Source organism: Pantherophis guttatus, chromosome 14 (assembly GCF_059756535.1).
Source record: "Pantherophis guttatus breed Tessera chromosome 14, ASM5975653v1, whole genome shotgun sequence".
Taxonomy (NCBI): Eukaryota; Metazoa; Chordata; class Lepidosauria; order Squamata; family Colubridae; genus Pantherophis; species Pantherophis guttatus.
In genome coordinates, this window is record NC_142076.1 from 3,879,638 (window position 1) to 3,899,015 (window position 19,378).

At 41.7% G+C, this 19,378-nt stretch overlaps 1 protein-coding gene across 11 annotated transcripts in view; it reads right to left on the reverse strand.

The window, feature by feature from the left end:
• Positions 1–19,378, reverse strand: part of USP7 (ubiquitin specific peptidase 7) — a 122,687-nt gene that overhangs the window by 12,040 nt on the left and 91,269 nt on the right. For all 11 annotated transcript variants that reach the window (XM_034420561.3, XM_087878498.1, XM_087878501.1 and 8 more), the window contains 10 exons: positions 19,095–19,177; positions 16,202–16,311; positions 14,201–14,357; positions 13,069–13,213; positions 11,091–11,221; positions 7,869–8,003; positions 7,613–7,714; positions 6,470–6,575; positions 4,166–4,258; positions 3,761–3,828 (listed from right to left, as the gene is read on the reverse strand). In XM_034420561.3, coding sequence (XP_034276452.1) covers positions 3,761–3,828; positions 4,166–4,258; positions 6,470–6,575; positions 7,613–7,714; positions 7,869–8,003; positions 11,091–11,221; positions 13,069–13,213; positions 14,201–14,357; positions 16,202–16,311; positions 19,095–19,177 — 1,130 coding nt within the window. The remainder of the gene's footprint in view (positions 1–3,760; positions 3,829–4,165; positions 4,259–6,469; positions 6,576–7,612; positions 7,715–7,868; positions 8,004–11,090; positions 11,222–13,068; positions 13,214–14,200; positions 14,358–16,201; positions 16,312–19,094; positions 19,178–19,378) is intronic.

Below are 19,378 nucleotides of genomic sequence, written 5' to 3' on the forward strand. Positions count from 1 at the left end.
TGTTTGTATTATTTGTATTTTTTAAAAAAACCAACTAAGACTCTTATACCACTGACAAATTTGTTATGGCATGATTTTTTTTGATGAAAATATTGTCAAAAATTATCTTTGTTTTCAAAGAGATCATTTTTGGGTGAAAACCCTGCAAAAAGCTAAGGCAGAATTATGCCTTAGGCAGTTATTTAATTATGCAGGCTAACTGAGGCAATGTTTATTACAACCTTGGGATTCACTTAACAACTATGGTGACTCAATTTATGACTGAAGTAAAAGTTATTACAAAAAAAATTGTTATTACAACCCACCACAATTCAGAACAGAAATTCTAATCTCAATAGTGGTTGTAAGTCTGTATCACAATACTATCTGAATTGTGTGCAACATTAAAATTTGTTAATTTTAATTTGTTTTTCCATGTGCCACAAAACTGCCTTTATTTATGTGAGGATATTGAATGCCCGAATGAAGGCAAATCTATGTTTTCCCAGGATAATGTTGCAGGATCCAATCTGGGTCAGTCACCAGAACCAGAGTCTTGGTCTTCTGAGCTTTCGGACTCGTGCTGGAACTCATCTTCAGGGAACTTCTCTTTCTATGCACACATTCTGGTGAGAAAGAAGTTCCCGATGATGAGTTCCTAAAAGTTTGAAAGTCAGAAGACTAAACCTCTGGTCCCAGTGACCGACCCAGATTGGATCCAGCAACATTGAATGCAATTCCTTTTTTTTTTTTTTTTGGATATGTTTTATTTGCAATCTACCTTTAACAACCAACATATTTTGTGGACAGTGTATTGACTGGATCAATGTATTTTTTTACACACTGCTAACAATAATAATGCAACTGAATATACATAATCCTTGTCTTCCAACTTCTATCCTTAATATGCTAATTGTAATTATAATGGACTCTTTTATGTAAATATATATAATACTATTTTCCCAGTTTGTATTTATCCCCCCCATTTATTGGTGTTCTTCTACATTCACATCTTTGTCTTTAAACAATACCATTCTCTTTTTATGATTCTTTATCGCTTTCTCCATAAATATATTTAAGCATCAATATTTCTTCATACAATGTATTTGTTGACCCCTGCTGAACCACTAATATTTTAATAGTTTAAATATTAACTCAATGTTCCACCATAATTCCAATATCTCAATTTTCTAGAAACACCAATACAACCAATTATTATTAATCAGTCGTTGAATGCAAATCCTGATTCACTGCTGCATCTAAAATTGCACTGGGCTCCCTCTTTTCAACACGTTCCCTTCCACTGATGTTGCTGGATGGGGACACTTTAAAGGGGCTCCAAAGCTTTGCTCGTTGGTGTCTTGTTATCTTCCTAAGCTTACATGTTTTCCTAAATCCACACAATAATTGTATGATTTCAGGAAAACATGTGTATGAATTTAACAAAGCACTTAAGGTGCAAAGTTGTCGGTACCACCTTAAACTCAAAATGTGTGTTTTCTTGGGACTCCATGGCAACCATCACCATTCTGAAAAAAATATTTTTAATTTTCGCTCCTCTCTGATGCAGATCCATTAACAATTCCCAAGCAGTGTATAGTAGCAGCACGCTGCAACTATTTGCAATAGAACTATTTATGATTTTTCCAACCTCTAAAGAAAAGTGAGACTTAACCCAGATCATCAGTTATTAATAGTGAAAAATTAACTGATGGCCTGGGTCAGGGGTCTGCAACCTTAAATACTCAAAGAGCCATTTGGATCCGTTTCCCACAAAAAAGAAATCACTGGGAGCCACAAAACCTGGATGGGCGTGGCCAACTTGATGTCACTCACTTCCACCAGTCACATGACTCCCCCAGCCACGCCTACCCAGCCGGTCATTAGCATAGAGAACCAGTTGTTAAAAAACACCGGGAACCACAAAATCCTTTTGACATATCTCTCTCTCCCCTCCCTCCCTCTCTGTATCTCTCTATGTCTCTTTCTCCCCTCCACTCTCTGTATCTCTCTGTCTCTGCCCTGGCCGTTTCTCCATCCCCCGCTGTCGCCCTTACCTTCTCAGGCCAGGCGAGGAGTGACTGGGAGGGGAGGGCCAGCCAGTGGTGGGATCACCTGACAGGGAGCCACAGCAGAGGGTCCAAAGAGCCGCATGCGGCTCTGGAGCCGCAGGTTGCTGACCCCTGGCCTGGATGAACAGCTGTAGCTCAGTTTGCACCAGATGCTTATAAAATTTGGGCACAGCACTTATGACACCTTCAAGGAGGCCTTAATTCCTTGTGGGAAGGATATAAGGAAGCTGAATTTAGCTTGGCATTGCGGTTTCCTTAAAGCAGAGGTGGGGGAACTGTGGCCTCTGTATGGCTTCTGGACTTCAACTCCCAGAATTCCTGAGCCAGCATGGGAATTGAAGTCCACAGGTCATAAAGGGGCCACCGTTCCCTACCCCTGCCTTAAAGCAACACATTAGCAACCTAGCCATGTAGCCCACTCTACAGACAGTGTAACATTGCAGGTGTAAGTTACTAAGGCCAGTCCTGTATGCCAATTTGGAGATAAAATTCCACAAGCAATAATGAAGAGAATCTACTATCCATAGGCAGCATTCATAACAACAGGAAAGCAGTGTATATGTAGTGATAAAAGCTCTTGTTATGTGTTAGCACATTGGTTCTAGCACAACAGACACAAATGACAACTTTTCTAGGGAAGTGTAAAATGTCTTGGATACAAAATAGTTGTTCAGAGTTCAAAGTGGCTCTTTCAATTTCAGAGGAAGTGGTAAAGCAGTTGCCTAAGCTTACTGGTCTGTGGAGAGGGCCGTGAATACTTCCAGGATGTGGAACTATCAATGGAATTTTTATTACGGTCATAGACAAGCATTACAAATAAAAGCATTAAAAACAATAATAAAAATAAAAAAACCAGACAAAATAATGTATTACTATTAGTGGCGGATTAGTGGGCAGTTAAGAGTCAGCCTAATTCTGCACACAGTGTAACGAAAGTTGGCCACATTCAGAGAAACTACTTCGTGCTGATCTGATTACAGCAATTTTAGATAAAAGAGATCAGTATTTCCGGGGTATTTATTTAGGTGAAGTGCGTGTGTCCTTGAGTCCATGTGTCCTTATAGAACAAGGGTCTCCAACCTTGGCCACTTTAAGACTTGTGGACTTAAAGCATGGCTGGCTGGGGAATTCTGGGAGTTGAAGTCCACAAGTCTTAAAGCTGCCAAGTTTGAAGACCCCTGTTATAGAAAATGCAGTATAGCTGGATGTCAGTTGTAGTTTCAATGGTCTCTTGTCCACAGGGATCTGGAAGTACTGAAATGCTTTCCTGAGGCCACAGCAACCCATTTCAAACTCAAATAATTTGCTATGTCTGATTTTTTCAACAGCCCTAAAAGTTCAAATGCACTAATCTCTATGCCAAGTTTCATTACGCAAAATGACCCATTTTTCAAATGAATTGTTACAAGATGCATTTCATTATGTTTTTTTTTTTAAAAAAACTCTCCTTGTAAAAAATTTAAATTGTTGATTGGAACATAATGTGGAAAAACTGCAAAACCTTGCAATTCGATCCAACTATTTGGAAAAATGAAGACACATTTTAAAGAAATGTGTTCATATTTGGATTGCTTAAAAGTTTATTTTGCTGTAAAGACATTCATTCATTCTGACAATATTTCATAACATTCAGCCTATTTCCCCCCCCCAGATAAACGTCTCAAAGAATAATTCTACTTTTAAGGGAAAAGTAAATAAATGGCCCAAACCTCATAGAGGATAAGATTAGATTCTTGGGGAAATCCTGCTCTTTCACACATAACTGGCAGCAAGTCACCTTTGGAGGAAGAACAGAACAGAAAAAAATATATACATACTGCAACTTCTGCTTCTATGGAAAAATATTGCGTCTAGAAATCACTTTAATTATCTAATATTATGGTTTAGCTCAGAAATCAAAACTATAGCTCAAAATTAGCTTCTCTCACAGATTCAGCAGTTAGAGGTAATGTTTGCTATCCTATATTTAACGAGTTCAGACAAATATATGATCTGAAACTACAGAATTTTATTATGCAAAGCATAATATGTGAGGTGGAATATTTTCTTTTTCTTTTGGCTTAACACAATTCTTAGGGGGCTCTTTATGAGTGACAAAATCACCAAAAACGTACGTATTTTGCAGGATATAGGTGTGTAGATATGTCCACAATAATTCAAACTTCGTGTCTTTGGATCATACATTTTCAGGAAGAGCATCACATCATCTACAAGAAAAGCAAAGACGATTTTCAGAGAGGAACAAAATCTCCATTTGTGCCCAAGTTGTTTTTTGTATATATCTCAACTGATTATATTTTGTGTAGTGTAAAAATATAATAAGAGAAATGTTTGGTATTTAATTATTCGGATCGTGGTTTTATCCTTCTCAAGTGATTGATAAATCAACCATACAGCCAATCTTAATTGTACTTTCAATCAAAGTACAGTGAATTTACTCAATCATAAAACAATTTTTTAAAAACAAATCATGCTGCGACAGACAGAGCCAAGACTAGTCTGTTGACTGATCAAAATCCAACTTTTAATATCTTTCCTTTTTTCTGAACTGTTTCCGGTTCATAGGTACTATCATTTAGTTAAAGAATAAATTTAAGAATGCCCCTTCTTTTTTCTCTTCAACCTCTCATCTTAAAAGGAAAATAAAACTAGTTTAAGCTTGTTTTTAGGGTTTACACCACACTATTAATCTAGGTCAGGGCTCCCCAAGGGGTCAGCGAAACAATCCAAGGGGTTGATAAATGGCCGATGATCAAAATGTTGAAAACCCATTTAGGGTCAATTAGAGTGTCTCTGCATAGAGCTCTGCACCATCCCCTACTCCTGGTGGGTGACGTGCCTAATGGCAACTACAACTCCCAGAATTCCCCAGCCAGCATGGTGAGATAGTATCACCCAGGGTTGCATTGCCCAGTTACCAGCAAGAGCAGCCTTGAATGCAGAGGTGGTATTCAGCCAGTTTGGACCAGTTTGCCTGAACCAGTAGTGGAAATTGCAGGTGGGCTCCGGCTCTATGCCATCCTATTTAGGCACATTTTTGAGGCTGGGTGCATGCGCAGAAAACACGCGCACATGTTGTGGTCCACCAGCAGCCTGCGGAGTTGACAACAGTGTCGGACAGCGATGAGGCTGAGAAAGAACATGGGCCAGTCCTGGAGGCTGGGGAAGGCCCGGATGAGGGCTCTGCGTCAGAGGCAGAGATGGGGCCAGAGCCATCGGGGAGTGATGTGTGGACTCCAGAGCCTCCAGAAGCTGACAGTAGAGAGGCAGAGGAACAGGAGGACCCTGTTCCTAGTGCATGCATAAGAAGAGGTGCCAGAAGGCAAGAGCAGCTCAAGCAAAGAGGACGACTCGGGAGTAGGGCCAAGAGATGACTGGCCCCTCCCATAAGGCTTAAAACAGACCAGCAACGGTGTTTGGGCTTTGCCGGAAAACAACGTTGGTAGCTTTGTCTTCTTCTTCGTCTACGTCTTGTATTTATTTTTGTATCTGTGACTTCTGAAGGCCAAGAAAGGCCTTTGGCAGTTTGCCTAATTGGATCAAGGTTTGCGATAGGACTGAGGAATTTGTGTTGGGAGGAATTTGCTTTAATTTAGTTGAAAGACGCTGGGAAGGAAGTAATTCTCAGCTGTTCGAATAAAGTTAGTTTGTTTTTTCACTGACTGATTTTCCTACTACTTACTTGGGTCTGGGTCACAACAGCACGAGCAAAGTGCACGCATGGAAGGCTGGGGCGTGTGCAAACCGGACGCACGTGTGCACTAAGCAAGCATGTGTTTGTGGGGCGAACCAGCAGTAACATAATGTGAAACCCACCGCTGCTTGAATGGTTTGGAGATGAATAATTTCAAACTTCATGAAGGTGTCAATGAGCTGCAGTTTGAGGACCCCTGTTCTAACCCTTGTTTTAAAGGGGCATGAATCTGTTCCACTGGTGTTCAGCATACATTGGGGGGGGAGGGCAGGCTTCAGAGGCTGCCAACCTGGAACTGGGGGTTAAAAGGGGGCTAACCACAAGGCTCCTTTTGACCAGTATTTCTCAACCATGGCAGCTTTAAAATGTGCAGACTTCAATTCCCGGAATTCCCCAGCCAAATTAAGGATGTATGGACTTCCAGCATGGCTGACTGGGGAATTCTGGGAGTTGAAATCAAAGCATCTTAAGGTTAAGAAACGCTGCTTTAGATTTCCCAGGACTTCAATGGATTGGCCAACTTTTTTTTTAATTAGATGAGAGGACTTCCAGATAACCTGGTTCATCCTAGTTGGGGAAGAATCAATTCATACAATACTACAAGGAAACCATCATTTCATCAATGCAAGCAGTTTCAAAATCCTACTATCCAAAATGTTGACTTTTCTATGGAATGGAAGATTTTACTCCCTTCGGCATGAAACTTGCAGGTCATGGGACTTACGGTCTTTGTCGAACTTGGGTAACGTTGCTCCTGTAGCAGCCATTTCTGGATCTACTGTTTCAAGGAATATTGTCCATGGGTTTTCATTGTCGCTGAGCTCAATCATCTGTGAGCAATTAATACAGGAGCGGGAAATAAGCAGTAAGTGCAACATAGTCAGAAGGAGGAACAGATAATATTACGTCTGCTTCAGTGAAGAAAAGCAGCTTTGAAGTATTTTTAATAATTCAATGTTGCATTGTATTAATAGAAACCTGGACTCAACACTTTGCTATAACTTGGGGGAGGATAACCATGATCAACTAGTCTAATCTAGGACTCTGGGTTTTGAATTTGTATTTAAATCCTGGCATTCTTCCTAGGCCCAGATAATTTTACACCTAAGACAGGACTAGAGCTCACAATCTCTGATTTCAAGACTTATGTCTTAGCTATACTGGCTCTCAATCTAGGGCACACACAAATTTAAAATATTATTTCAGTTCCTTTGGGAGGGGGTATCGTGCAAATTTTTGTCATGCACTTTTCAATACAAGAGAATTTTACATGTGCCAAATGTTATGCATCTAACTTAGACGACTGTGGAGAAATGAAGGAGAATAGAATAGAATAGAATAGAATAGAATAGAATAGAATAGAATAGAATAGAATAGAATAGAATAGAATAGAATAGAATAGAATAGAATAGAACAGAACAGAACAGAACAGAACAGAACAGAATAGAATTACAGAGTTGGAAGGCGGCCTTGGAGATCTTCTAGTCCAACCCCTTGCTCAAGGAGGAAACCCTATACCATTTCAGGTATAGGGTTTCCTCAAATGGTTGTCCAATCTCTTCTTAAAAACTTCCAGTGTTGGAGCATTCACAACTTCTGGAGGCAAGTTGTTCCACTGATTAATTGTTTTAACTGTCAGGAAATTCCTCCTTGGTTCTAGGCTGCTTCTCTCCTTGATTAGTGTCCACCCATTGCTTCTTGTCCTACCCTCAGGTGCTTTGGAGAATAGCTTGACTCCCTCTTCTTTGTGGCAGCCCCTGAGATATTGGGACACTGCTGTCATGTCAGCCGTAGAATAGGTGAAATTAACTCATTTGGAATTGGACAAGACTTCAGAAGTGACATTTCGTCCTTGATGTGCACTCACAGTTTTATTGCCATCAGCTTCATTGTCTAACATGGCCGGTCTTTTTGTCCCATTGCTTCGAGCTTGCATCGGCCACAACCGTATCTGATCTTGCGGGAAGCCCTACGAAATTTTTTAAAAAGCAAACGAACATGCTTACTGGAAGAAGATAAGTCATTACCAGATCAGTGTCAGGTTTTTAATGCCCAAATGAGGAAATTATTCTATGCAAAGAAAGTCAGGGACTTAACCGCTACCTGCTCCCGCAGACGCTCACCATTGTTTGGGAAAGGTTTTGAACAAATTCTGTCAGTGTGGAATTCTTCAAGACTTTGAACACGGTGTACTTCACTTTTTCTTCATCGTACATGTCATTGCCTTGATGGCCACAGAACTGGTCCTCTGTTACTATCTGAAATTACACAAGCATTTGGTTATTGAAACTACGTGGATCACAATGGGAGTCTTCCCTATTTCCACAAGGATGGGCACCTTAGAAGTCGAACATTCATGTTCTGGCTTCTAGATCCTCTCAACTACCGTATTTTTCGGACTATAAGAAACACTTTTTTGTCTCCCAAAAGGGGGTGAAAATGTCTGTGCGTCTTATAGAGTGAATATTACCAAAGCCCCGCCAATCCACCAGCCATTTTTTGGCCTCCGCACACCCCGTTTTCGGGCCTTTTTTCAGCCCGTTTTTGAGGCTTTTTTCAGACTGTTTTCGAGGCTTTTTTCGGCCCATTTTTTCAGAAAAACCGGGTTGAAAAAAGCCTTGAAAACGGGCTGAAAAAAGCCTCAAAAACAGGCTGAAAAAAGCCTTGAAAACGGGCCAAGAAAAGGTCTGAAAAAAAGGCCTGAATTGATCAACACACTACATTATTACATGGTATCAGTTTTTAAGAAAACAGTCGATATCTAAGGGCAAGAAGTGTGCTGCTGATAGTGTGCTGATCAATTATATTTCAAAAATATATTCTTAAAAGGTTTATGATGGCTTAATTAAACAGGCATGTAACTCAGTTACGTTCAGCAGAATTGACTGAAACCAGGTTATGACTTATGACCGTTTTTCATACTTATGACCATTGCAGCATCCCCATGGTCATGTGACCAAAATTCAGATGCTCGGCAACTGGTTCCTATTTATGACCGTTGCAGCGTCCCGGGATCTTGTGAATCCCTTTTGCGACCTTCTGACAATCACTTAACAATCGTCTTACTAACTTTAAAGCTGCAGTGATTCACTTAACAAATGTGTCAAGAAAGGTCGTAAAATGGGAGCGAAACTCACTTAAGGAATGTCTCGCTTAGCAACACAAATTCTGGCCTCGATTGTGGTCATACGTCGAGGACTACCTGTAATCTCTGAAAACTGCCTGGCTGTTGCAGGGTAAGGCAGATGCAAATGAATTGGGGCAGCCCTTTGCAGACACTTGCAACACCTGGACACAAGAGGGCTCACTAGGCAGGCAGAAAGAGGCAAGGTCCAACTGCCACCATCCTCCATAAATGCAAAGGAAAAGGATTCTGCATCAGGTTAACTAATGCACAGCAAAAACATTTCGTGCAGAATACATCGACTTTACTAAAACTAAAACCCTTTTCGGAGTAGCGGGCATGAGAGCTTTCCTGTCTCCTCTTGATATTAGGCCATCGTTGGCGAACTTAGTTCTCCTCCTACAGCAGCTACAATGAGAGGAACTTTACTATGACCTGTCAAGTTTTGATTGAAACACATCGAAGTAGCTTTAACTCTCCCAGTTGACCTTAGTTCTATATGAACTATGTTCCTCTTAGCATCAAATGCAAGTGGAGGGGAGCTACTTTGAGAAGTTGAAAAAAATATATTAAGGGTAATTGACTGTAAATAAACTTTACTGTTCCTGTGGATCAGGAGGGGTGGAGATTGTGGATCACACGCTCCTTTGATGTTCCTTTTACAGAGAGATTCGGAAATATCTTTCCAATAATTGCTGGATATCCTAGCCATTCCGACACTGTTTATCTCCAGTGGCTGCTTAAGGACGAACAGTCTGAAATTATAGTGCAGATGGCTTAGATTCTGCACAGCAGCACTGGGGATAACACGTGTCAAAACCACCCTAGCTATTGTATACAACAAATGTGGCATATCTTTTGCACTGCTTTTTCCTTTCCCTTTTAGTATTAAACTGACTATGGGCCACAGAGTTTATGGATTGTGATTTTAGTATAATTAGGCCATGTACAATTGACAGACTGGATTTTATCATAGGTTTTTATCTGTTAAAATAAAATTCTTTTATTCTAGAATTTTTAATTGTATATTTATTGTTTTTATTTGTTCTGGTCCCTGGTCTATGACTGTAATCAATAAATAAATTCTGAAATACTGTAAACATAAAGAAAAACAATAAAGCCAAGATGCTTTGTTTCTACCACAGGAAGCACTGCTGAAAAATATTCAACTGACTAGATACCATGGAAGAGAATACAGCGATCAAGCCGCATAAAGTCTGCCTTTAGATTTGCTGGTCTCCATATGCCAGCTGGAGAGAAGAAAAGCTGTAGAACGCCAACCTGGATAAAGGTAGAGTTGGTAGTCCTCGAGTTACAATTAAGCCCAACATTTCTGTGGTTAAGTGAGACATTTGTTAAATGAATTTAGCCCCATTTTATGACCTTTCTTGACATAATTGTTAAGTAAATCATTGCACTGGTTAAAGGCAGTGATATAGTTGCTGGATTCCCCATTGACTTTGTTTGGAAGAAGGTCACAAAAGGGGATCACATGAGCCCGGGACACTGCAACCGTTGTAAGTATGAACCGGTTGCTGAGTATCTGAATTTGGATCATGTAGGACTACAGGGAAGTTGCCATGGTTGTGTGAAAAACCGTAAGTCACTTTTTTCAGTGCTGTTGCAACTCTGAACTGTTGCTAAATGAACCGTTAAGTCGAGGACTATGTGTACAGTGGTACCTTGATACTCATTTGCTTTGAAACTCATTGAATTTGGTAGTCAACATATTTTGACACGTAAATTTTGTCCATCATTTGTTTGGTACTGAATGCACGAGCTAGAACTTGTCAGTATCGGCTGCCTTGTGACTCACTACATTATTCCTTGTGGGAAAAAATTGTTTGGTACTCATCGCACCTCCCAGAACCAATTAACGATGATCACCGAGTTACCACTGTATATCAAATCAACTTCCTTGGCTTATATTGAAGCCTTACTGGGAGAACTTGCCCGACGTCACATAGATTTGGGCTGGGAATGTCGAAAGTCCTCTGAGCCACAAACTCAACTAGAGTTCACGATGAACTTTTAGCCTTGGCTGGTTCACAGTTCTGTTAGCAGGACAAGTTAGAATGACCCGCATGTCAACTCGCAAAGCATCCCTGGTCTGCTGTCGAGTTGCCATAGGCTGGGGGAAGGGGTGAGAAAGAGGTCCAATGAAGGGAAAATGAGCAGAAACAACACAGCAAACCCAAGGCAGCTCCTTCTCCAAGCTCACCTGTACTTGCATATAGAGATGGGCTTCTTGCCTCTCCTTTCTCTTTTGGGCCTCTATTCTTTTTTCTTCCTGCAATCGTTCCACCAGCTGCTGAGGAATATCATGATCTGTGACTGCTTGCAAAACCTCACCTGCAAGAAATGCAACATTGGCATTAGGGGAGTTTTAAAGGCAGAACAAAGCAGCCAATGACTTGAGGATGATCATTTGGTCCATCCATCCATCCATGGTATTTGAGGGACTACCTCTCACCAAATATATCTACCCATCCCATCAGATCCAGCAAGACAGGAAGAGCTGGTCAACCTGTTTTCCAAAGCACCAGAAGGCAAGACAAGAAGCAATGGATGGAAACTAATCAAGGAGAGAAGCAACCAAGAACTAAGGAGAAATTTCCTGAAAATGAGAACAATCAACCAGTGGAAGGGCTTCCCTCCAGAAGTGGTGGGTGCTCCTCAACACTGGTGGTTTTCAAAAAGAGACTGGACATTTGTCCAGAAGTCTTCTGCTTGGGCAGGGGGTTGGACTGGAAGACCTCCAAGGTCCCTTCCAACTCGTTTATTCTGTTATTCTGAATGTGGCAGGCACTGTCCAAGAAGGCATGTCATCTGATGGGACACGGGAGACCTCTTCTGTTCCAGCACCCATCCTCTGAAATATTCTCTCAGCAGAAGTGAGTCCTATCCCCCCACTCTTGGTCTTTTGGAAGAGCCTGAAATCTTGGCTCTGTTGCTTGGCCTGGGCCCTGACAGGGGCCTGCTACATTGGGGGTGGATGATGGGTAGAGAAGATTCTCACCCCAGGGTGTCCATCATCTTGGTTCTTAACTTTTAATCTTTTAAATTTTAACACTGTATAAAATTGTAAATTGCCCGGCCTTGCTGTATTAGTGAGTTGGGTGCAAAGAGATTAATTAATTAGGTGAACGATGGGCCTGATACCTGCCTAAACTACCTTTGAATGTTCTACAAGACAGCAGAATTTATTAGCCTCTCTCTCATAATGTAAACTGTATTGCAACAGAGGGATTGTCGGCAATCCTTCAAGAGTCAGTTTTCTATCAGAAACAATGAACTCATTTGCATTGGTGAACTGCTAGAAAGAACTTTAGCATTTGAAATGTCACTCTTCCACTTAGACTATTTATTTATACAGTTTTAAACACTACGGGACACAACATTCCTTTGTAATGTTAAGCTTCTTAACAACACGGTTTCTTAACAGCTGTCTGGATTGCAAATTCCACAAAGTCCTGCCCAAACTGACATCAGGAAGTCTGCTAAGCACATGTCATCCTTTTTTAAAACAGAGGATACAAATTACTGCATCTCTGAAGGTCAGTATTTTCTTCAGTGGGATTTTAGAAATGTTTCTGTACTCAGTATGCCACGTACATTATTTGTGCATGTCTTCATCTGAAGAAAGAGAGATAAATTTAAAACAACAAGCAGTGCTTCAGATAAGTTCATTCTGGATCCTTGAGCTTAAGCCTTTTATTTATTTATTGTTTAGAAGCAGGTTATTTTGATTTTCAGCTTTTTTAACTGCTCTAAAATGGAGTGCAATGGCCAAATTTTAAATTTCAAATCCTTGCATTATGAAATATTCCAAACTGTAGGATTTGCTATAGAAAAGATGTCCAACATGATCCTCCAGATGGAGACCATGTGTTATTTAGCAGGTTTTTTTTCAATCCCTTTTTTGAAAGTGAGTGTCCAGGAAATCAGGCTTCTTAAATACTCAGTTTCTTCCTTTTTCACAACAAGAAACCTGGCAGATACCACCTTAAAATATATACTTTTAAGTAATGAGAGAAACAATTAACCCTCTTCTTCTAATTGTAAACCTTATTTGCCTTCCCTTCCTTGGAACATCACAGTGTGGTCTCAGAAGTGCAAAATGTGAGACGGCTCTTAAATACAGCATGGAGAAAGACAACATTCAGACCTGTTTTACATTTCAAGACTGGTACACCTACTTAGTTTTGACTCCCTGATATAAACCAACATGTATGCGTTGGTACAGTGTCGCACAGATAGGTCATCATCATGGCCTCCATAGTTATGCTCAATTGCTTCTTCTTTTGTACATCTAGATACAACGTCATCATCAAATTTACACCACTGTGAAAATAAAACCATGAATTTAAAACTGCAACAGGCAGAAAATATTCAATCAAACGTTCATGTTCTAAATTTTAGAAACTTAAAACTTAAAATTACTCTAATTTTATCTAAGCACTACAAAATGCAAGCAGACCAAACTATGTAGCTCAGAACTGACAAACTTCAGGTTTGACACCAGAGCTTCCCTGAGTTGCTAAGACTGATTCGAGACCCGTGATGGCGAACCTATGGCACGTGTGCCAGAGGTGGCACACAGAACCCTCTCTGTGGGCATGCATGCTGTCACCAGATGCTCTTCCAGGTTCCTTCACGTGCATGTGCTCCGGCCAGCTGGTCTTCACATGAAGATCAGCTGGCCGGCGCGCATGCACCCTATGGAACACGAAAGAGTAGCTGGCAGTTGCACATGTGCACCGGCCAGCTGCTCTCTTCCAGGTTCCGGCGTGGGTGCTCCAGTTTTGGCACTTGGTGCTGAAAAGATTAACCATCACTGTTCTAGACTGTGCAAGCCAAGGAAAGTCGCAGAACTGATCCAGTTTCTCCTTGCTTGTTCCTTCGTACTGGAATTGTTTCAAATCCCTCTTGCACGTTAAACGTAGCATGCAGAAAGAAGACTCCATGGCTATTTCTTAAAAATTTATTCATTTATTTATTTATTTGTTCAACTTGTATGCCGCCTTTCTCCGAAGACTCAAAAATATAACTTAATATCTAGCAGATTAAAAATATTTGGTGGAGCAGCATTTAAATAGAAACTATAGATTATTCAAGTTATGCAAACAGTTTTCCCGCCAGACATCTGATAAAACAGACTGATAACTTTTCTAAAATCTTAGTTAACCATCCACAATTTCCAAGACATTATATTGGGGGGGCGGGAGGGGGGAAGGGAAGAGATATATCATTGCTGATGCTAAAATTGTCAACAGGTGCTTCATTTAAATGATTTCCAGTTGAATACCTGATGGTTTTTCTATGACTTACTTTTCCATCCCCTTTTGGGTTCAAGTAAACAACATAATGCCCCCCATGGTTGTCACCACTGTGTACGAGCACTGCGTGAAGAATATAATTTGCAGCATCTTTAGGATCAGTTTTTTGCAAGAATTCATCCAGAGGCAACTGATCTGGAAATTCAAACCTATTACAAAAATAGAAAAAGTTTAAGTTTACTTTATTGTCATTGCAGCTCGTACAACAAAATTAAATGCCGTCTTCAGTGTACAGTATACATATAAAAACACAATCTCTACAACTGAATTGGGGGAAAAAAGAGCTAAACGGGTTTTGGAAATGCATGCAGTAATCAAGTTCTATGCAACGCATTAAGTGCATCATCTTTGAGAGATCAGTTACATTGCTAGTTTCTTATTAAGTATAGGTCCCATAAAATTTTATCTCTTTACTGCAGAATTTTTTGTACTGTCTATGATTTTTTGTTAAATGCCAGGAGTTGTAAAAGAGGAGAAAAATAGGGAAGAAGGCAAGAGAGAATTACTAAAAGTTTTCCTGTTGCAGGTTCTGAAATCAGTCCACCAAATGCAGACAAATTTCAGCTTTATTTTTTCTCCATCTTCCTAATTCCATGAAGACTGAGGTTAGAATGCATTTGCAGCCATCTCATCCATTTTAGCCTTGTTGCAAAAGCTAAAGAGTCTACAAATGAAGCTGAGTATTTCTACATCATTTACCAAAAGGACAGAACATGGAGAGGAATGGCCTTTTGCTGATTCTACTCACCAGCCAACCTCTGGTTTTGTGTTTTTTTTAAATCAATTGCTTATGTTTCTACCAACTCTACTTGACGAAGAAAGAGACAGTCTCTTACCGAAAGCATTTTTGGAAAGCGTGAGGAGGCTCTTCTTAAAAACTGGGGTGGGAGTGGATGGGGGAGGGACAGCAGTCCCCGCCCTGATGCTTCGTACTTGGTACAAAGAGCCCAAGATATGACAGCTCTGAAGACTCTGAGGCTTGTTGTCCGAAAGGTGCTTTTTCAAGAGGCAACTGGACTTTCTGGTTTTTCTTTGAAGACATTTTGCTTCTCATCCAAGAAGCTTCTTCAGCTCTGACTGGATGGCGGGAATGGAAGGATTTATACTCCTTGCAGACAGCTGGACATTTGCATTCTTTTCCACACCCGTTTGCCCCACTCAGATGACCCTGATGACACACATAAATCTCCAAGTGACCTTAACGACTCTGCTAAAAGAATGCAAATGTCTAGCTATCTGCAAGGAGTATAACTCCTTCCATTCCCCACTATCAGAGCTGAAGAAGCTTCTTGGATGAGAAGCAAAACGTTTTCGAAGAAAAACCACAATGTTCAGTTGCCTCTTGAAAAAGCACCTTTGGGACAAGCGTGAACTGGAGGACTGAGAATCTCCATAGACATCTGAGGCTTGTTATAACGTACGCAAAATCCCAGGATCCCAGCTAGCGTCTGTCTTCCATTTGCTGAAAGAGAACTTTTTGGTGTTTTGCATTGCTGCTCCCTGTGCATCCAGAGGCCATGCCTCTGACATGCAGCCAGTAGCTATGGTGCAGTTATCCTCATCTAAGGTAAAGGTAAAGGTTCCCCTCGCACATATGTGCTAGTCGTTCCCAACTCTAGGGGGCAGTGCTCATCTCTGTTTCCAAGCCGAAGAGGCAGCGCTGTCCGAAGATGTCTCCGTGGTCATATGGCCGGCATGATTCAACGTCAAAGGTGCACGGAACGCTGTTCCCTTCCCACCAAAGGTGGTCCCTATTTTTCTACTTGCATTTTTTTACGTGCTTTCTAACTGCTAGGTTGGCAGAAGCTGGGATAAGGAACGGGAGCTCACCCCGTTACGCAGCACTATGGATTTGAACCGCTGAACTGCCAACCTTTTGATCAACAAGCTCAGTGTCTTAGCCACTGAGTCCCTGTTATCCTCATCTACTCAGTAGCAATTGAAAAACACACAACCCCATCAGAATCCTGAACGTCATTCATAAATATATTACCTGTCGTTTATTTTGATGTTCTGGTCCGTCTGGGGATCGTACATGAAACGCATGAGCTGTAGGTGCAGCACCGGTGGCAACGTTAGAAACTTGACTCCTTTTTCTGCCTCCTGTGTGTTGAACAGACAGACACACAAATGAACAATTGAGTTATACATCGTTCCACTGAAAAACCGGTTTTCAACCAGAATGGGGAAGTGGGGCCCAGCTTGGCACAATACAGGTCATCCTCAACTTACAACTGTTCATTTAGTGACTGGTCAAACGTAACAACTGCATTGAAAAAAAGTGTTCTTCACACTTACGACCACTGCAGCATCCCCATGGTCACTGATTCATATTTATGACCGTTGCTATGCCCTGGAGTCGTGTATTTGTGACCTTCTGACCAGCAAAGTCAGTGGAGAAGCCAGATTCGCTTAAGGGCCTGGATAGCTCAGCAGACTGATAGCATTGTGATTAACACCAGCTGTCTGCAATTACTGTAAGTTCGAAACTCCCCAGGCTCCAGGTTGACTCAGCCTTCCATCCTTTCTAAGGTAGGTTAAATGAGGAGCCAGTTTGTGGGGGCAATAAGCTGACTTTGTATAAATATACAAAAGTATGAAGGCTATTGCTTAACGCATTGTAAGCCGCCCTGAGTCTCCGGAGAAGGGCGGCATATAAATCAAATTAAAAAAAAACAAAAAAACAACCGGGCTATTAACTTAACAGATGTAGTGATTCCCTTAACAAGTGTAGCAAGAAAGGTCGTAAGATGGGGTAAAATTTGCTTAACGACTGTCTCAGCAACAGAAACTTTGGGCCCAGTTGTTGTCATAAGTCGAGGACTACCTGTACTACCTACCATTCGTTTAATGATCATTTGAAGCTGTGACAGCACCGAAGAAAGGGATTTACAACCAACCCTTGTCTTTACAATGGATGCAGCATCCCCACCGTCACAGGATTGAAATTCCAGCGCTAGGCAACCAGCAGGCATTTCTGAAGGTTGCAGTGCCCCAGGGACACGCGGTCCCCCACATTGTGATCTTCCCAGAGGGAATCCGATAAGCAAAATCAGGGGGGGTGGGAGAGGAAGCTGAATTTGCTTAATGACCCCAGCAAAAAGCTTGTGAAGGTGGGTGTGACCCACGGAATGACTGCAACATTTGGCAACAGAGGTCTAGCTTTCGGTCCCTATTTTGGGATGCATTACCTCTGCCTGCCTGCCTATCTAAAGATTTGTATGGACACCAATATTAAAGCAATTCTAGGAGGCTCACAACACCTTAAAAGAAAACTAGAAAACCACAAAAATCATGACAAAAACTAAAAAAAAAAAGCTAAGCCCCTACCATTACCCTCCTGGGTTGCCCCAATCAACTAGCCATGGATTGTATCAAAAGTGCTCTTTCAAAAGGCAGCTGGACTATGTTTTTCCCCTTGAGGAAAAAGAAGTTTCACTTCTCAAACAAGGAGCTTCATCAGTTCTGGATGGAAGGTGCGGGTAGATGGGTGGAAGGGTCAGTTCTGACAGAACCTAGTAACTAATTCAGAGGTGGGTTTCAGCAGGTTCTGACCAGTTCTGGAGAACCGGTAGCGGAAATTTTGAGTCGTTCGGAGAACCGGTAGTAAAAATTCTGACTGGCCCTGTCCCCATCTATTCTCTGCCTCCCGAGTCCCAGCTGATCGGGAGGAAATGGGGATTTTGCAGTATCCTTCCCCTGGAGTGGGAAGGGAATGGAGATTTTACAGTATCCTTCCCCTGCCACGCCCACCAAGCCACGCCCACAGAGCCAGTAGTAAAAATTTTTGAAACCCACCACTGAACTAATTGTTCCATCCCCCCTAGTCCTTCCAGTCAGAACTGGAGCCTTGGTGAAGCAGCGGACTAAAGCACTGTTAAATAGCACTTAGCTGCCAGCTGCCTGCAATTACTGCAAGTTCGAATCTCACCAGGCTCAAGGTTGACTCAGCCTTCCATCCTTCCGAGGTAGGTAAAATGAGGACCCGGATTGTGGGGGCAATAAACTGACTTTGTATAAAAAAGAACACCGCTTGGCAAAAGCCCTACTAAACAGGTATATACAAAAGTATGAAGGCTATTGCTTAACGCATTGTAAGCTGCCCTGAGTCTCTGGAGAAGGGCGGCATATAAAAAATGAACCAATAAAAAAAATCGAACCAACTGATGAAGCTTCTTGGATGAGAAGCAAAACAGCTTTTTTCCCAAGGGAGAAAAACATAGTTCAGTTGCCTTTTGAAAAAGCACCTTTGAGACAGCCATGACCTGTATTGACTGACAATCGCCCACAAACGTTCAGCCATGAGCTGTCACCCCCCCCTCCCCCAGCCCTTTTGTGTGTGGAGGGGGTGGGGGTGGGATGAGGTGGGAGAAAGCTCAGCTCCTTATGGCCTTCCAGAATCTAAAAGGGGGTCTGAAAGAAAGGTAGGGAGTGTTCTATGGGGCAAGGGCTGCTATGGAAAAGGCGTGCTTCCCAGGGCCCGCTGGATGGCAATATTTAAGGGGGAAACTGGAGCATGCTCACTTTATACAACCTGGTGGGGTGGGCAGATAGCCTCAGGGGGAGGCAAAAGGCACGTGGCTTTGCCTGTGATGGCTCCCTTCCTCCCTTTTCTCCTTGGAACTATGACCTGACCTGACATTCTGCAAGTTAGTTAAATTTGCTGTTTTGATGGAGGGCACCTATCTTGGCTTCTCGATTTGGGATTCCACTCTTATGCTTGTTCTTGGGGTTGTTGGCTATGCTGCTGTATGTCACCCAGAGTCCTTCTGGGGTAGCACCGTTAATAAACAAACACACTTCAATAAACAAATATGCTCTTTGGCAAGCTATGTTTCTCCGGCCTCTTTCGCAATTCCACGGAGCCAGCCGAAGGCTCAGCGTACCTGCAAACCATGTTCCCCTGCATCATACTTATTGTCTCCATCCAGCTGCTCCACTGCAACATAATCTATGAAAGACTCAAAGACTGAAAGAGACAAGGAAGAAGGGCTTTATGTAGAAACTCCATATTAAAAAGGTATGAAATATTTCAGTGGGCACAACTCTTTGCCCTCCCTCCCAACTGAACCAAGATATTTTGGAACTAAATCAAGCTAGGGAGCTAGTTTCCAACAATACAAATACTGAATTTCTTAGAAGAATGATTTAGGAGTCCTTGGTGCTCTCT